The following is an 18380-nucleotide window of genomic DNA, read 5'->3' on the forward strand; positions in this document are numbered from 1 at the left end:
AAAATAATTACCATTAAAATTTTATGAAAATGAGATATAAATAATTAACCTCTAGAATTATTTGTCTCTGTAACAGCTAAAGTAAAAACTCTACAATAACTAATTTAGATTACAATAAAAAAATTGTTTAATTGAAATTGTAAAAAATTCAACAATTGGAATTGTAGTCAAATAAAGGAAACCACAAAAAAAATTCTGCACTGGCCAAAAAAAAAAAAAAAAAATCTTTTGACTGAACCATAATCCATGTAATGTGATTGTACCAAAAACCATCAGGTATAAAATATTATGAATAGCAAAAGTACATAAAACAAAACATGAAGAAAATTAAAAAAACATAATGGTGATGTAGTACACCTTTACACAGTAACTCAAACCTGCTGATAAAAAATGGATTAAATAATCAGTAAAAATAAAACTACACTGAGGCAACAAATTAAAAATAAATAAAATATTTGCAATAAATGTACAATATATGCCTTGTATGCATATACACATATAAATACCGTAAATATATATATTTATTTTTAATGCGATGGCTGTTTCCCACAAAGGTAAAATAACCCGAAAAAAGAAACACTTTCACCATCATTCAAACTATCATTGTCTTGGCAAGGGTTCACAGATATGACAATTTAGATGAAACTCTAAACAGCAAATATTCCAAACCCCTCCTTTAAAGCGCAGGCATTGTACTTTCCACCTCCAGGGCTCAAATCCGGCTAACCAGTTTCCCTGAATCCCTTCACAAAATATTACCCTGCTCACTCAACAGCTCATCAAGTCCCAACAACCATTTGTCTCCACTCCTAATACACATACACATGCCTGCTGTATGTCCAAGCCAATTGCACACACAACTTCCTTTACCCCCTCCCTCCAGCCTTTCCTAGGACGATGCCTACCCCTCCTCCCCTCCACTACAGACTCATACACCCTCCAAGTCATTCTTTTTTGCTCCAGCCTCTCTAAATGATCAAACCACCTCAACAACCCCTCTTCAGTCCTCTGAATAATGCTTTTAGTAAACACCTCCTCCTAATTTCCACACTACAAATTCTGTGTGTAAAGGTTATACCACACACTGCCTTTAGACACGCCCCCTCCACTGCCTCCAGCCTCCTCCTCACTGCAGCATTTACAACCTATGCTTCATACCCATATAAGAATATTGGTACCACTATACTCTTGTACATTCCCTTCTTTGCCTCCATGGATAATATTTTTTGTCTCCACATACACCTTAATGTACCACTCACCATTTTTCCTTCATCAGTTCTATTGTTAACCTTGTCCTTCATACACCCATCTGCCAGCAAATCTACTCCCAAATATCTGAACACATTCACTTCTTTCATACTCCCTCCCTCCCATGCAATATCCAATTTTTCTTTACCAAACTCATTTGATACCTTGATCACCTTACTCTTATCTATGTTCACTTTCAAGCTTCTTCCTTTACACACCCTCCCAAACTCGTCCACTAACCTTTGCTGGGAACTACAAGACCACATATCTCACAGTACCACTGCTCAGTGCCAACTACAAGATTGTTTGGCACAGTGCTATGACAATGCTGTTGTATGGCTGGACATAGAAATGATCATCAAAGAATACATGAGAAAACAACCTGGCAGTTTGTGAATTGTGATAATCACTTGCTCAACTTGGTGGGTGTACATGCAGCCAAGCAGGAGACAATGATGGTTATGTTTTTGGAACCATCAAAGCTCTCTACGTGTTCTTCTCTCATTTAACCCTTTCAGTGTCACAACCCCTGCTCGCAAATTTGTTCTTAGGGTCGAAGAATATAAAAAAAAATTCTTATGAAATGGAAGAGAATCTTTTTCCAAAGGTAATGAAAACCACAAGTACCAAATTTGATGGAAAACTTACGGAATTACATTCTTGCAAAGTTAGAAGTCTTGGCAACATTTATACACTAGCAATTTTGCCCAATTTGAGCCCTATTTTTGGCCAATTCCATTGTTCCAGTCAACCAAAGTCATAGCTATTTTGCTAGTATTCCTTTTATTCTATTGACTGAGTACAAGAAACCACCCATTTACCTATTTCATCTACCTAATAAAGTGATCAGAAATTGGCAATTTGGCCAATTTCACATAAAATTCAAGAAAGGCCAATTTCAAAATAGGGTCCAGAATAAACAGTGCAGACATTTATGGCACTAAAATAACATTTTTCTCTGTTCATTAGTCATGTCTCTAAGCCCCTCTTATATTATGCTTGCTTTCCATTTTGAATAGAAGATTTACTGTTATACAGACTACTGCATTACTGTAATAACTGTATAAATAATATAAGTGCACTTGTAAATGCATATCAGACCCACCAGCTGACATACGTGTATTGGACGTGCGACGTGATTTGTTTACTCTTGAATACAACCTCTCCTCACTTAGTGACGTACTCGTTTACCACTGATTCGGACTTACAACTGGCTCTCTGACCAGTATGCATACCTACATAATGTATATTAGAGCTGATTTCCCCTATTCTGTTTATTACAATTACTGTACAAACATCTAAAAATATACCTGAATTGTTATAAATGGTGCAAAGGTGACATAATATGAAAGATGGTTGACACAAACCCACTATCATTATAGTATGCTCCTTCATTTACTGACGTGGTCCTAGGAATGGAACGCCATTGTTAAGTGCAGAGAGGCTGTACAGTGGAATCTCGGTACTCTAACTTAATTCATTCCAGAAGGCTGTTCGAGTGCTGATCTGTAAGAGTATCGAATGAATTTTTCCCAACCAATTTTCTTTTTGGTCGGCTGTTATTACTAGTCTTCATAGGCCCTTGCAGGATCCTAGCATGAACTTTCACAATACTGCCCTGGATTTGAAAAGTCCTCCGAGATCATTTTCATGATGAAAGAGAAGTGTTGGTCAGTGAGTCACTCGAAGGAGGACTCAATCTGTCAAGAATGGAATACTGAAGTTGAAAGACGTCAGAGACGAAAGCAATGAATGGCTGATGAGAGCTCGACAGACACTGGGTTAACAGCCAAGGATGAAATGGAAAGAGTCATGAAGGGAACATTTGTCCATCTTCACAGAGAAATGGATAAAAGGTTTGCTTGCTTGCATGACACTGATGCCAAGTTTGGGTTCTTCTCAATGTTGAGGGACTGTGTTATGGTGCCAACAGTAACAACCTAAATAAGAAGTGCAAACATTTGGGTTAATTGTATAGATCTAATGTTGAAGGACAACAGTTATATGAAGAAATTTTGGATTGCAGAAAGTTACTATCAAATCAGGCCAATATTAAAATATCAAGATTTGAAGACCTTCTCGAATTTATTGTTCGGGATGGAAATGAGAGTGTCTTCCCAATCTTCGCAATGCTATTCAGATAATGCTAACCATCGCAGTTTCCATCGCCAGCTCTGAGAAATCATTCAGCAAGTTAAAACTAATGCTCTCGTATTTGAGAGCCTCCCTGGGTCAAGGCAGACTCTGTGATCTTGCTCTACTGAGTGCAGAAAGAGAAGAAACTGAAAAAAAATGAATTTGAACACATCATAGACCAATTTGCATCAGTGTAAACAAAGGTGCAGTTGTCATTTTCATGTAGTGTCATAATTTGTTAATTAAAAGATTAACAAGCTAGACTTGTATTTTTGAGCTGGTAAAGTTATCTAAAAGACGGGTGTCAGATGTTTGGGCAGGGATGCAATTTCAGTGCTTGTTATTTTCCATAGATACACCCCAGCATTTTTGGCAATTGTATAATTATTAAACATATACTGCTGCAGTCTTCCTTTTACACCTTCATTGCTATCAATACTTAGTGCTTCTTTAATACTAGAATGAATTTATACACTGATTCAATATATCACTGTAAATCATGATTTCTATGGAAAAACAGCAAAGAATATCCTCTCACAGCACTAAACCATTGCTTAAAATTGTAAAAACTCCCATCATAGGAGGTCAACACCCTCGTATCAGGGCATAAGCATTGCATACAAAAACTTATCAACCTCATCTTAAAAATTCTGAGATTTACTCTTTCATAATGAACTTCCAGAAAGAAGAAACTCTGGATTCATACTGGCCATTACTGTAACCTAAAGAACTTATATATTTCAATTCCAGCAATTAAAACACCCTATCATTTACTTCTTTTACAACCCCATCTATAAATATATTAAACAGCCATGGTGACATTACACATCCCTGTCTAAGACCTACTTTCACAGGGAAATAGTCTCCCTCTCTTCTACACACCCTAACCTGAGCCTCACTATCCTCATAAAAACTCTTTACAGCATTTAGTAACTTACCACCTATTCCATATACTTGCAATATCTGCCACATTGCTCCTCTATCCACTCTATCATATGCCTTTTCTAAATCCATAAATGCAATAAAAACTTCCCTAACTTTATCTAAATACTGTTCACATATATGCTTCAATCTAAACACTTGATCTACACATCCCCTACCCACTCTGAAACCTTCTTGCTCATCCACAATCCTACATTCTGTCTTGCCTCTAATTCTTTCAATTATAACCCTACCGTACACTTTTCCTGGTATACTCAGGAAACTTATTCCTCTATAATTTTTACAATATCTTTTGTCCCCTTTCCCTTTATATAAAGGGACTATACATGCTCTCCGCTAATCCCTAGGTACCTTCCCCTCTTTCATACATTTATTAAACAAAAGTACCAACCACTCCAACACTATATCCCCCCCTGCTTTTAACATTTCTGTCATGATCCCATCAGTTCCAGCTGCTTTACCCCCTTTCATTCTACGTAATGCCTCATGTACCTCCCCCACACTTACATTCTGCTCTTCTTCACTCCTAAAAGATGGTATACCTCCCTGGCCAGTGCATGAAATTACCGCCTCCCTTTCTTCCTCAACATTTAAAAGTTCCTCAAAATATTCTCGCCATCTACCTAATACCTCCCTCTCCCCATCTACTAACTCCCCTACTCTGTTTTTAACTCACAACTCCATACTTTCCCTAGGCTTTCTTAACTTGTTTAACTCACTCCAAAATTTTTTCTTATTTTCATTAAAATTTCTTGACAGTGCCTCTCCCACTCTATCATCTGCTCTCCTTTTGCACTCTCTCACCACTCTCTTCACCTTTCTTTTACTCTCCATATACTCTACTCTTCTTATAACACTTCTGCTTTGTAAAAACCTCTCGTAAGCTAACTTTTTCTCTTTTATCACACCCTTTACTTCATCATTCCACCAATCACTCCTCTTTCCTCCTGCCCCCACCCTCCTATAACCACAAACTTCTGCCCCACATTCTAATACTGCATTTTTAAAACTATTCCAACCCTCATACATTTTTATTACTGATTACTACTACTAGTGGGTAAAAAATAAAATGCATCAAGACTATAATCTCAAGTGGATAAGATTATATATATTCATGAAGACCGCTAGATTATCCTCTTCTTAAACCATCATATATACCATACACATTGTACCAAAATGTTCAAATTTTGCCTTCTTCAGTGTTTGACTGTGCATGCACTAGATTTTTTCTGAGTAACAAATTTGTTGAATATCAAAGCTCTGCAATATTTGAATTGTCTCTACTTATGCTTATAAACAAAAGTTAATAGTGATTTTATTATGTTCAGGGTGGTCAACTAAGTTTTTTACTAAAGTAGCATCTGGAAAAAGCAGGAATTGATATGCCAAAATAAATTGTCAATTCTTTTTCACCAGTAGGGGAACCCAGTGAAGATGCATTCACCAGTTTACTTCCTGGCTGCTTTGCTGCAAATGGACAGACATTATGACACAATGCTCCACCCAAACAGCAATATCCAAACTGAACTTTAAAAGTGGAAATAAGAGTACTGTTTGCCACTATAAGTTGTCTGGCTAACCAATTTCCCTGAATCACTACATAAATACAATATGTATTACAGTAGCATGCTTACATTCCAACAGCAGGCCAAATCCCAGAAACTTCTAGGTTTTCCTCATTCCAATACAATATGTTTTTACATGCCTACTGAAAACTAAAGCTTCTACCTCTCAAAACCTCCTCACCCTCTTTTCAATTCTTCCTTACATGCCCCCCAAATCTTACATTTATATTCCCTTTACAACTATTCTTGTTCCAATCTTTCTACATGGCTAAAACCTTCCAACAACCCATCTTCCTTTCCTTGAACTATGCCTCTCATATTACCAAACCATCCTTTAATTTCTTCACTCTTTATTCTCTGCATAATATTCATACCATGAACTGATCTCTCATACATTTCCACTGACTAGCGTCCTGCTAGCTGCAAGATACTGCACAAAGATAGTACCTCACTGTGACTAAAAAACTTGATATACTGGTATCTTAATGTTGATTAATGTTAAACACTGGAACACTAGTTCATTAATTTTTTATGGACAGGTCAGCCATCACTAATCCGGCATCATCAAGACCTGTAGAGTGCCGAAGTAGTGATTTTATCGGATTACAGAGTGGTTAGGTTAGAATACACTTAACACAATGGCGATATTTACGCATCGGTGATTTCACCCACTTTACGCCCTATATTTGGTCTATTCCATTGTTCCAGTCTACAAAACTCATGGCTATTTCACTAGTATTCCTTCTATTCTGTCGACTTGAGTACAAGAACTACCCATTCACCTATTTCAACTACTCAATAAAGTGGTCAGAAATTGGTAATTTGGCCAATTCACACAATTTTCAAAAGATGCCAGTTTCAAAATAGGGTCCAGAATAAACACTGCAGACATTCCTAGCACTAAAATAATATTTTCTATGTTTATTAGTCACACCTCCAGGCCCCTCTTATATTATGCTTCCTTTGCATTTTGAATTTTTAGTCACAAAAAAAAAATAGAAGATTTACTGTTATGCACACTACTGCATTATTGTAATAATTGTATAAATAATGTCAACCCATTCGTGACTGCGTATTAGATCGACCAGTTGGACACATACTGGACGGTGACGACATTTGTTTACTTTTGAATATCGGCAAAAATAAAACATTTCCACTACTTAGAGCTCAATTTTAAGGTACTTTCCATCACGAAACCAATCAAAATAATCTCTATTTCTGTAATATATCTTCCATTCTATCAAATAAGACAAAAAACGAGAATACCACCATACAAAAATACACCACAAAGTCGGATTTACACCATAAACATGGTGGCAGTTTCTTTTCTCATTATGCACTGAATGCTGCAGAATATTTTTTATATAGTGCACACTTACGACACAGACCTATTCTCTCGTATGTAGGCCCAAATTTACCAGTCACAGCTTATCTGAGTGAGCTGAGCTCATAGTGACTGAAAGTGGTTTCAAAGCCACTTTATCTTTTATGGACAATGTACTGTGCATGTGCTTTACATAACGAGAAGCATTTCTTTCATTCATTGGAACAATGGCTAGGGCTAAAAGCAAGCAGGTTATAACAATAAATAGAGAAAAAAAGAAATTGGAATGACTTATGCAACAAGTAGCGCCACCAAACAGTAGCAGCAGGATGGTATGGCGACCCCAGAAATTTTAAATTACGCTAGCCGAAATTAGTGCCGGATTACCGTTGGAACCAAATTACTGATTGCCGGATTAGTGATGGCCAACCTGTTGTACTGGTTCTTTTATATACAGTGAGACTTCAATAATTGCTACATTGTTATTTGCTAACTTTGGTCACAAAATCATGCTAATGTTGCAACCATTAAAATAATATGGTAAATGAACACAAGTATATTAAAAATTTGAATTAAAAATTAAAAATGAATATTATATACATGCTGGTAAACTGAACATCAATTACCACTCAGTTCCAAACATACATTGTACTTCTCTCTGTACAGGATTTACTTTTTTCCCAATTTCTTTTTTTATTTCAATTATACCTAGAATTACTCAAAAGCTAATTTTTCCATAATGATAAACAATATTAATAAATCTATACATAACGATCTATTTAACTTTCAACTACTATGTATGTATTGTATGTATATAATATTGTTACAGCTCTTATGCAGTTACACTTATTTTCTTTTTATACAACTTTATATTATATAAGTGATTAAAGCTTAAATTCTCATGTTACTTTCCTACAATACTGGCAGAGTTAACTATAATTATGACTAATTATAGTTAACCTTTGAACTGGGTATATTTAGTGGCATCAAAGCATGTAAAAGTGACCTATACTAAGCTTATTTTGGAAGGTGAAACTGCCATGAAGGACAAAAAACATTTTACTCTGGTATCCTGAGTAGTCTCAAAACTTTTTTTTTAAATCCATCAGATGTCTCCCACCCTGCCTCGGTGGCATATGGCTGGTTTGTTGAAAGAAGAAAGCTGTCTTCCAGCAAGATAAGGTGATCCAAAAGAAAACACCTTCACTGTCACTCCTTCCCTAGCTAGTCTTCCAGAAGAGCACAGACATCACAACAGTTTAACAATGACCTGCTCAATATACAGGTGGAAGAATTCAGTACATACTGTAAACATAAATTAGAATACAATAGCATGAAATACCTGCACAATACTAATTCTAGTTGAATATTAAATACTTATTAAAGAGGTTACTTGTCAAATTATTACCAGCTGAAGCTGTGTGCATTTTAGTTGCTAATTCTTGTAAGCAAGTTAAGTGATTTGTTATGTTTGAAAAGGAAAAAAATTACAGTATTGAATATACTGAATCAAGCACTATTTTACATCTCATATTACTTTATGTTATGCATGCTAATTTACAGTACTCCTGTAAATGTTAATGAATAATGTATTAACTTAGAAAAGCAATGAGGTAGAACAGATTTGCATCAATCATAAAAGAATCATGGTGCAGCATTCTGAACCATGTACGTGAAGTGACAATCAAAGATTTCATTGTACAAAGAAAATGAAGTCTGGAGGGTTTAAGTGCTCCTGAAACATTCTCTACAACATACAACTTATAAACTAAACTTCCATGTTCTAGTTGTCTAAACTCACATATAATGAAACTTATGTACCATATATATTTAGTATTGGCAGTTTGGAGGGATATGTTGTGTATCTTTATACGTATATGCTTCTAAACTGTTGTATTCTGAGCACCTCTGCAAAAGCAGTGATAATGTGTGAGTGTGGTGAAAGTGTTGAATGATGATGAAAGTATTTTCTTTTTGGGGATTTTCTTTCTTTTTTGGGTCACCCTGCCTCGGTGGGAGACGACCAACTTGTTGAAAAAAAAAAAATATTTAGTAAGTATCAAATTTATCATTCAAGACATAGGTACACTGGGGTCAGCCTTTACACAGAACACTTGCTTATTTGTAACTAGAGTCTTTAACTTTACAATCTACTGAAGCACTGACAGTGAAAAATGAAAATCAGAATACTGTCATTGTTCTTATATACAAACTACCAGATACAAATTATCATAAGTTTAAAGATCAGCTTGTGAAAATTTAACACTTCTCTGTAAACCTCAAACCTGGCAAAAGTACCAAACTGAAGGGAAAATTTTAATAGATACTAAATATAAAATTCCAGAAAGTTCAAATGTCACTCCAAACTTTTTTTTTTAATACACCAGCCATCTCCCACCGAGGCAGGATGACCCAAAAAAGAAACACTTTCACCATCATTCAACACTTCTGCCATCATTCACACAAAGTCAGTATCTTTGCAGAGGCGCCCAAATATGACAGTTTAGATGTCACTCCAAACAGCCAATACCCTGAATCCCTCCTTTAAAGTGTAGGCACTGTACTTCCCACCTGCAGGACTCAAGTCCAGCTAACTGGTTTTCCTGAACCCCTTCACAAAATATTACCCTGCTCACACTCCAACAGCTCTCCAGGTCCCAAAAACCATTCATCTCCATTCACTCCTATGTAACACACTCACACATGCTTGCTGCATGTACAGGTACCTTGCACACAAAGCCACTTTTACCCTCTCCCTCCATCCTTTCCTAGGACAACCCCTACCCCTCCTTCCCTCCACTACAGATATATACACCCTCCAAGTCAACCTATGTCGCTTCATCCTCTCTAAATAACCAGACAACCTCACTAACCCCTCCTCAGCCATCAGAATAATACTTTTAGTAACTCCACACCTAATTTCCACAGTGCAAATTCTCTGCATAACATTTAAACTGCACAATGCCCTAAGACATGACATCTTCACAGCCTCCAGCCTCATCCTTGCTGCAGCATTCACAACCCATGCTTCACACTCATACAAGAGTGTTGACACTACTAGACTCTCGTACATTCCTTTTTTTTTTTTTTTGTCTCCAGATACCTCAATGAACCAATCACCTTTTCACCTTCATCAATTCTATGGTTAACTTCATCCTTCATAAACCCATCTGCTGAGAAATCTACTCCCAAATATCTGAACACATGCACTTCTTCCATGCTCCCCCCCTCCAATGTGATATACAATTTTTCTTTACCTAACTCATTTGATACTCTCATCACCTTACTCTTATCAATGTTCACTTTCAGCTTTATTTACACACCCTCCCAAACTCATCCACTAACCTTTGCAACTTCTCTTTAGAATCTCCCAAAAGCACAGTAGTATCTGCAAAAAGTAACTGTGTCAACTCCCATTTTGTATTTGATTCCCCAAAATTTAATCCCACCCCTCTCCCCAACACCCTAGCATTTACTTCTTGTATAACTCCACCTATAAATATGTTAAACAACCATGGTGACATTATGCATCCCTGTCTAAGACCTACTTTTACTGAAATGTATTCTCCCTCTCTCCTACACACTCTGAGTCTCATTATCCTCATAAAAACTCTTTACAGCATTTAGTAACTTACTACCTATTCCATACACCTGCAACATCTGCCACACTGCTCCCTTATCTACCCTATCATAAGCCTTTTCTAAATCCATAAATGCAATGAAAATTTCCCTATCTTTATCTAAATATTGTTCACATATATGCTTCAATGTAAACACTTGATCTACACATTAGCTATCCTTTCTAAAGCCTCCTTGCTCACCTGCAATTCTGCTCTATGTCTTACCTCTAATTCTTTCAATAAAAGCCCTACCATACACTTTACCTGGTATACTCAGTAAACTTATTCCCCTATAACTTTTACAATCTCTCTTGTCCCCCTTCCCCTCTTTCATACATTTATTGAACAAAAGAACCAACCATTCTAAAACTATATCATCTCCCTTGCTTTTAACATTTCTGTCATGATCTCATCAGTTCCAGCTGCTTGACTCCCTTTCATTCTACCTAATGCCTCAAGCACCTCCCCCACACTCACATCTGGCTCTTCTTCACTCCTAAAAGATGTTATACCTCCCTGACCAACGCATGAAATTACTGCCTCCCTCTCTTTGTCAACATTTAATAGTTCCTCAAAATACAGTGGTCCCTCGTTGTTCATAATTAATCCGTTCCTGGAGCCATTACTATAAACGAAATTTACGATTTACGAATCAATTTTCCCCATAAGAAATAATGTAAATACAATTAATCCGTTCCCGACACCCAGAAGTATTAAAACAAAAAAATTTTTTAACATGAAATATGCATGTAGTACATAAACAATACAATGGGAAATGATGAATGAAACATTAACAGCATAACACTTACCTTTATTGGAGATTCTTCTTAGTGTATGGGAGACTGGAGGAGGAGAGAGAGTGGATTGTTTATAGTTTGGAAGGGGAATCCCCTTCCATCAACACCTCAGGCACCATTTGCTTTTCTGGGGTTGCTTCTCTTCTCTGTTTCTTAATGCCACTAGGACCACCTTGAGAGCCACTGGAGTCCTGTCTCACAAAATAACTGTGGAGAGAGCTCTGTTTCTGGCGTCTCTTTTAACACTTCCCTAAAATGGCCCAAGACTTTGTCACTGTTCATGTTGCCAACCTGGCTTGCAACAACCTTGTTAGGGTGATGTTTCTCCATAAAGCTTTCCATCTTACCCCACATAGTAAAAATCTCTTTAATTTCTGAAGAAGGCACCTTCTTCCATCTCTCTTCCTCCTCCTCTGCAGCAAGATTCTGAGCTGCAATGTGTTGCTCTTCCTGCTGAAGCTCTTGCAGCTCCTCAGTGGTGAGCTCTTCATTGTGGTCTTTCACCAATTCTTCCACATCCTCCAAACTCACATCCAACCCCATGGAACTCCTCAGTGCCACAATTGATTTTACAACAGACATAGGCTCATTAGGGTCAGTCCCAAATTCTTCAAAATCCCTCTTGTCGACACAATCTGGCCACAATTTTCTCCAGGCAGAGTTCAAAGTCCTGGTAGTCACTCCCTCCCAAGCCATACCTATAAGGGTTATGCAGTGGAGGATGCTGAAGTGTTCTCTCCAAAATTCCCTTAGGGTCAAGTGAGTGTCTGTGGTCACAGTCAAGCACCTGTGAAACATTGCTTTTGTGTAGAGTTTTTTAAAGTTTGCAATAACCTGCTGGTCCATGGGTTGGAGGAGAGGAGTGGTATTCGGGGCAAGAACTTTACTGTGATGAACCCAAACTCCTCGAAAATTAGGTCATCCAAGTTTGGAGGATGAGCAGGTGCATTGTCCATTACTAGCACGCACTTGAGATCCAATTTCTTTTCCAGGAGATACTCCTTCACACTAGGGCCAAACACTTCATTGAACCACTCGACGAAAATTTCCCTCGTGACCCATGCCTTACTATTAGATTTCCAAAACACACACAATTTACTCTTCATAACATTGTTTTTCCTGAACACACTGGGATTTTCAGAATGGTACACTAGTAATGGCTTCACTTTGAAATCCCCACTAGCATTAGCACAGAACATTAGCGTCAGCCTGTCTTTCATAGGCTTGTGTCTTACTAGCATTGAACACACTGGGATTTTCAGAATGGTACACTTTTCATTAGCGTCAGCCTGTCTTTCTCTTGTGTCCTATTGCCTTTTCCTCTTGTGAAGGTTCTCTTTGGCATTTTCTTCCAAAAGAGGCCTGTTTCGTCACAATTGAACACTTGTTCAGGTTTCAGTCCTTCAGCCTCTATGTACTCCTGGAATTCATGCACATATTTTTCAATGGAGATGTCATGTCTGAGGGCAATGTGTGGTGTGAATATAATGCAGAGAATTCGTAGTTTGGAAGTTAGGAGGAGGTGCGGGATTACCAAAACTGTTGTCCAGAGGGCTGAGGAAGGGTTGTTGAGGTGGTTCGGACATGTAGAGAGAATGGAGCGAAACAGAATGACTTCAAGAGTGTATCAGTCTGTAGTGGAAGGAAGGCGGGGTAGGGGTCGGCCTAGGAAAGGTTGGAGGGAGGGGGTAAAGGAGGTTTTGTGTGCGAGGGGCTTGGACTTCCAGCAGGCGTGCGTGAGCGTGTTTGATAGGAGTGAATGGAGACGAATGGTTTTTAATACTTGACGTGCTGTTGGAGTATGAGCAAAGTAGCATTTATGAAGGGGTTCAGGGAAACCGGCAGGCCGGACTTGAGTCCTGGAGATGGGAAGTACAGTGCCTGCACTCTGAAGGAGGGGTGTTAATGTTGCAGTTTAAAAACTGTAGTGTAAAGCACCCTTCTGGCAAGACAGTGATGGAGTGAATGATGGTGAAAGTTTTTCTTTTTCGGGCCACCCTGCCTTGGTGGGAATCGGCCAGTGTGATAATAAAATAAAATAAATTTTTCAGCCGCCTTGTGGTCCTAACTGGCAGCCTCACCATGCCTTACCACACTGTGTATGCCAGTACGGTTCATAAATCTCTCAAACCAGCCTTTGCTGGCCTTAAATTCACTCACTTCACCACTATTTGCAGGCAATTTCTTTACCAAATCTTCATGTAACTGCCTAGCCTTTTCACAAATAAATGAAGTCATAAGAGTATCTCCTGCTAATTGTTTCTCATTTATCCACACCAATAATAACTTCTCAACCTCTTCCAGTACTGGTGATCTCATTTTTGTCAGCATAGTTACTCCCTTTGCAACAACAGCATCCTTTATTTCATTTTTCTTGGCCACTATGGAACATAAGGTTGTGTAGGGTTTCTTATACATCCTGGACAGTTCGGCCACACTTGTACCACTTTCATATTGTTCAATGATGGTTTTCTTAAATTCAATCGTATTTCTCACCTTCTTTTACCACAGGCTTGGCACTAGGAGCTTTCTTTGGAGCCATGGTAGCTTATTTAGTACTTGCAAGCACTAAAATAAATGGAATATTATGAAATATTTCGCTGGAGCACGTGAGGGGACCTTCGCTCACTGGTAAACAATGCCAGACTGGCTGCCGCCCTGGCTCACGCCGTGGGTACGCGTCCCGGACGAACTACGACTCGCGAGTCAACCTATGAAAAGCGAGTCCATGTTTATACGAAAATACCTTTATGATTGGCGAATTTTACGATTGCTGGGAACTACGAAAAGCGGGGGACCACTGTATTCCCACCATCTTCCCAATACCTCCAACTCCCTTATTATGATTTTAACTATCAAATCCATTTGTTCCCTAGACTTTCTTAACCTATTTATCTTACTCCAAATTTTTTTCTTATTCTCAGCAAAATTTGTGGACAGTGCCTCACCCACTCTATCGTTTCTTTCCTTTTGCACTCCCTCACCACTCTCTTCACCTCTCCATATATTCCAACCTTCTTATATCACTTCTGCTTGGTGAAAAATTTTCATAAGTGACCTTTTTCTCTGTTATCACACCCATTACCCATCATTCCACCAAACACTCCTCTTTCTTCCTATACCTACCCTCCTATAGCCACAAACTTCTGCTCCGATTTCTAACACTGCCTTTTTAAAACTATCCCACCCCCTTTCAACCCCCATACTACCTATACTCTCATTAGCCCACTTTTCTGCCAATAGTTGCTTATATCTCACCCTAACTTCCTCCTCCCATAGTTTATAAACTTTCACCTTTCTCTTACTTGCTGTTAATGTATTCTTTTTGCTCCATCTACCTCTTGCTCTAACTGTAGTTGCAACTAATGATCTGATATATCTGTTGCCCCTCTGTAAACATGCACATCCTGAAGTCTACCCATCAACCTTTACATAATACATAATCTAACAAACTATTTTCATTACATGCTATATTATATCTTGTATACTTATTTATCCTCTTTTTTTTTTCTTTAATGTATTACTTATTACAAACCTTTTTCTATGGATACATATTCAATCCTAGGTGAACAAGGGCAGCAAGTGCAATGAAACATGTCTAACATTTCCACCTGGCTCAGGATCCAACCTGGGTCAGTCACATTTGTCATATGCCTTCATAAAGTCATGTAGACCACGTCGGCTCTTTTTGTTTTCCTTCCAAAACCATAGCAATTTTGTAATGTTCTAATAATTGTGATAGGTATGATTTTCCTTCTCTAAAGTTGATGTTGCTCAAGTGGCTCATAGTTTTTCATAAAACAACTTGGCATCTTAGTACAGTACCTTTCTATGAAAAACAATTTGCAATTCAATAAATTAGAACAGCATTTTTAATGGATGTTTAATAAATAAAACCTAACCTTGCATCTGGTATGTTACATTTAGACTCAACAACAGGCTCAACAAAATTAAAAAAAGGTTAGGACACTAAGTCAATACAGTATGTCGTAGAATTACAAAATTTCACTTTTACAACACTGGCACTTTAGACCCAATGAATGACTCATGAACAGATTTGCTCTTCCAATAGGTGGAAGAATTTGCAACCATGGAGGGCAAAGGATGCAGTAGCAGAATATACTGCTAAGACTTAGTAACCACTGCCACAACACACAGTTCACTCTTGTCTTCGTGTGTCTGCTATTTTTAAATATATTTTTTATAAATATCACTCTGAACTGGTTTATACTGATGCTTGTAAGAAAGAATGACCAGAAAAAAAACATATTTGGGCATGGAAACCCAATGCACATACTTTGAATGAGATCATATGGTTGGTCTCGTCACAAATAACCTGCACATAGCAGAAACTTATGACATTGTTTCAGTCCAACTTGAACTATTACCTATTCACACACTAACACACGCGGAGCCAGTATGTATATGCACCAAGTCAAAAGGAAAAGAACACCAAACCACACGAACTATGACCAAATTTTGAATTTTAGTTGTTGTTAGCTGTTTTACATGTGACCATAGTATATTGTAAACATTATTTAAACAATGTTTAATTACTATTTGTAAGTGATGATCAGTACTGAACCTAAAATATTGGGCTAAGATTCTCAGTAAAAAATTAAATAAAATTAGATATGGAATATTATGTCCCAAGAACACATCTAAGGGAAAACAGGTCCTGGGTTCTGAACAATCAACTTGCAAACAATTTTCAGGGATACATTAACATCGTAAGTGAGCGACGTACTACATTATGCAAATTAAAATTTTTGTAACCTGTATCAAGTTTACATATTGTACTGAACCTGTACATGTATGAAATTCATAAAGAAAATGAATTTAAATAAATTTGCCTTTTTAGCATGTTCTCCCTAACTGATAATTTGGACATGTACATATTTATGACTTCATATTGAAATAATTCTAAAAAAAAAAAAAAAATGTGCAGGGAAAAGAATAAATATGCTATGCGTAAAAATAAGGAATTTCACATTGTGACAGTAACAAATTGTGTAAGGAGTACTGGAGACTAATCCAGCTATAATTAACGCTGTAATGGGAACAGATATTACAAAAATTACCTGTCTGTTTAAAGCATTATTAACTCAGAAATATGCTGATTAGATTTATAGCCTAACATAATGCCATCTCTACATTACTTCTCTTTTATCTACACTACCATTTATTATCCTCCAGACCCCAAGGCAACAAAGAGGTTTGTGAGAGGGTGTGAGTTAGCAGTGCGAGCCACGGAGTATGTACGAACCCCGGTACAGTGCATAGGCAGCAGAGTCACATTATTGCTGGGGTTGAGAGGTTGACTGAACGAGTGCCTCACTGAATGTTCACTTGAGTGACACAAACCTGCCCCTTGGATGTAGAATTGAGATAATCCAACAACATGGGGGGTGTTGGGGGGAGCGTTACCTCGACGGCGAAGCATCATTTCTGAACGTGCGGAGTTCTGGCCCATGATGGCTTCCTCAAGAAGACTCTTCATGGCCTCTTTGCTTCGGATATTGACTGCACCACCACGATGAGATATCTTCTTTCCCTTTAATTCAAGCAGAAATACTCTATGTTAATTTAATTAAATGAAGAAAAAAGTGTTCATTCTCTTCAAACTCAAAATCAGTATATATCCAACACTAACATACACATTTATACTTATGCCCACATGTAGACTAGACATCTTATGGTTAAGGAAGAAAACAGCTCTGATGCTGAGAACCCTACCTAAAAGTGAGTGATCTCATGGGTAAAGTGGTTTACCCTGTTGGGGACACAAAACCTCAGTATGAAGTGCCTCTACTCAAGGCTGAGATGCTTACATAGTTGTCCATTCATTTACTAGCCAGACCCGATAGTTTCTTAACCTTCCTGACTAACTCTCACGTCCATAACGCTAACAAAAATCACCTCCAAAGATTTTGTATATTCAAACATCCAGGAGTTTTAATGAACTACATCAGCTTTACAGTACAGTAATTCTTAGCTATAGCCTAGCATCTTTACTAAGAATTTGTTTCAAAATTCTATAACTTTTACTTGTACATACATATAGTACTATACAGTACGGCCCCAATTTACGGCATTTTGCTTTACGGTGTTCTGCTAATATGGACATTTTAAATTATGATCAAAACTCGCTATACGGTTCCCTCGCCTGAATTTCTAATACGGTCACTGCGCCCCACCTGGTTTGTTTACATCCTCTATGAGCTCTGTGAGCACCACATCTCTCCATTATGTCTGGAAATTTCTAAAATTTGAAGTGTTTTTAAATGTTATTTCATATTTTATATACACTCACCATCCGACTTACGACCTGAGCGACATACGACCACTCGACTTATGACCGCCGACTTTGAGGTGTATTTTCTAAGGTATTTACAGTTGTATTCTCGTTTTCTTGGTCTCATTTGATAGAATGGATGATATATTACTGAAATACAGATGATTTTGATTGGTTTCACGATGAAAAGTACCTTGAAAATGAGCTCAAAGTAGCAGAAATGTTCGATTTTTGCTAATGTTCCAGAGTAAACAAATGATGTCACCGTCCAATACATGTCCAACTGGTCAGTCTAATATGCAGTCACGAATGGGCTGACATTATTTATACAATTTTTACAATAATGCAGTAGTCTGCATAATAGTAAATCTTCTATTTTTCTTTTTTTGTGAATAAAAATTCAAAATAGAAAGCAAGAGTAATATAAGAGGGGCCTGGAGATATGACTAATGA

The 18380-nt window shown here is 37.6% G+C and overlaps 1 protein-coding gene across 12 annotated transcripts in view; it reads right to left on the bottom strand.

Annotated features, from left to right (window-relative positions):
- Zir (dedicator of cytokinesis) overlaps positions 1-18380 on the bottom strand; it is a 353738-nt gene that overhangs the window by 98271 nt on the left and 237087 nt on the right. For 11 of the 12 annotated variants that reach the window (XM_070086406.1, XM_070086403.1, XM_070086405.1 and 8 more), the window contains one exon: positions 16997-17186. In XM_070086406.1, coding sequence (XP_069942507.1) covers positions 16997-17186 — 190 coding nt within the window. The remainder of the gene's footprint in view (positions 1-16996; positions 17187-18380) is intronic. The other variant, XM_070086408.1, reaches the window with a different exon arrangement.

This window comes from Cherax quadricarinatus, chromosome 18, assembly GCF_038502225.1.
Source record: "Cherax quadricarinatus isolate ZL_2023a chromosome 18, ASM3850222v1, whole genome shotgun sequence".
NCBI lineage: Eukaryota > Metazoa > Arthropoda > Malacostraca > Decapoda > Parastacidae > Cherax > Cherax quadricarinatus.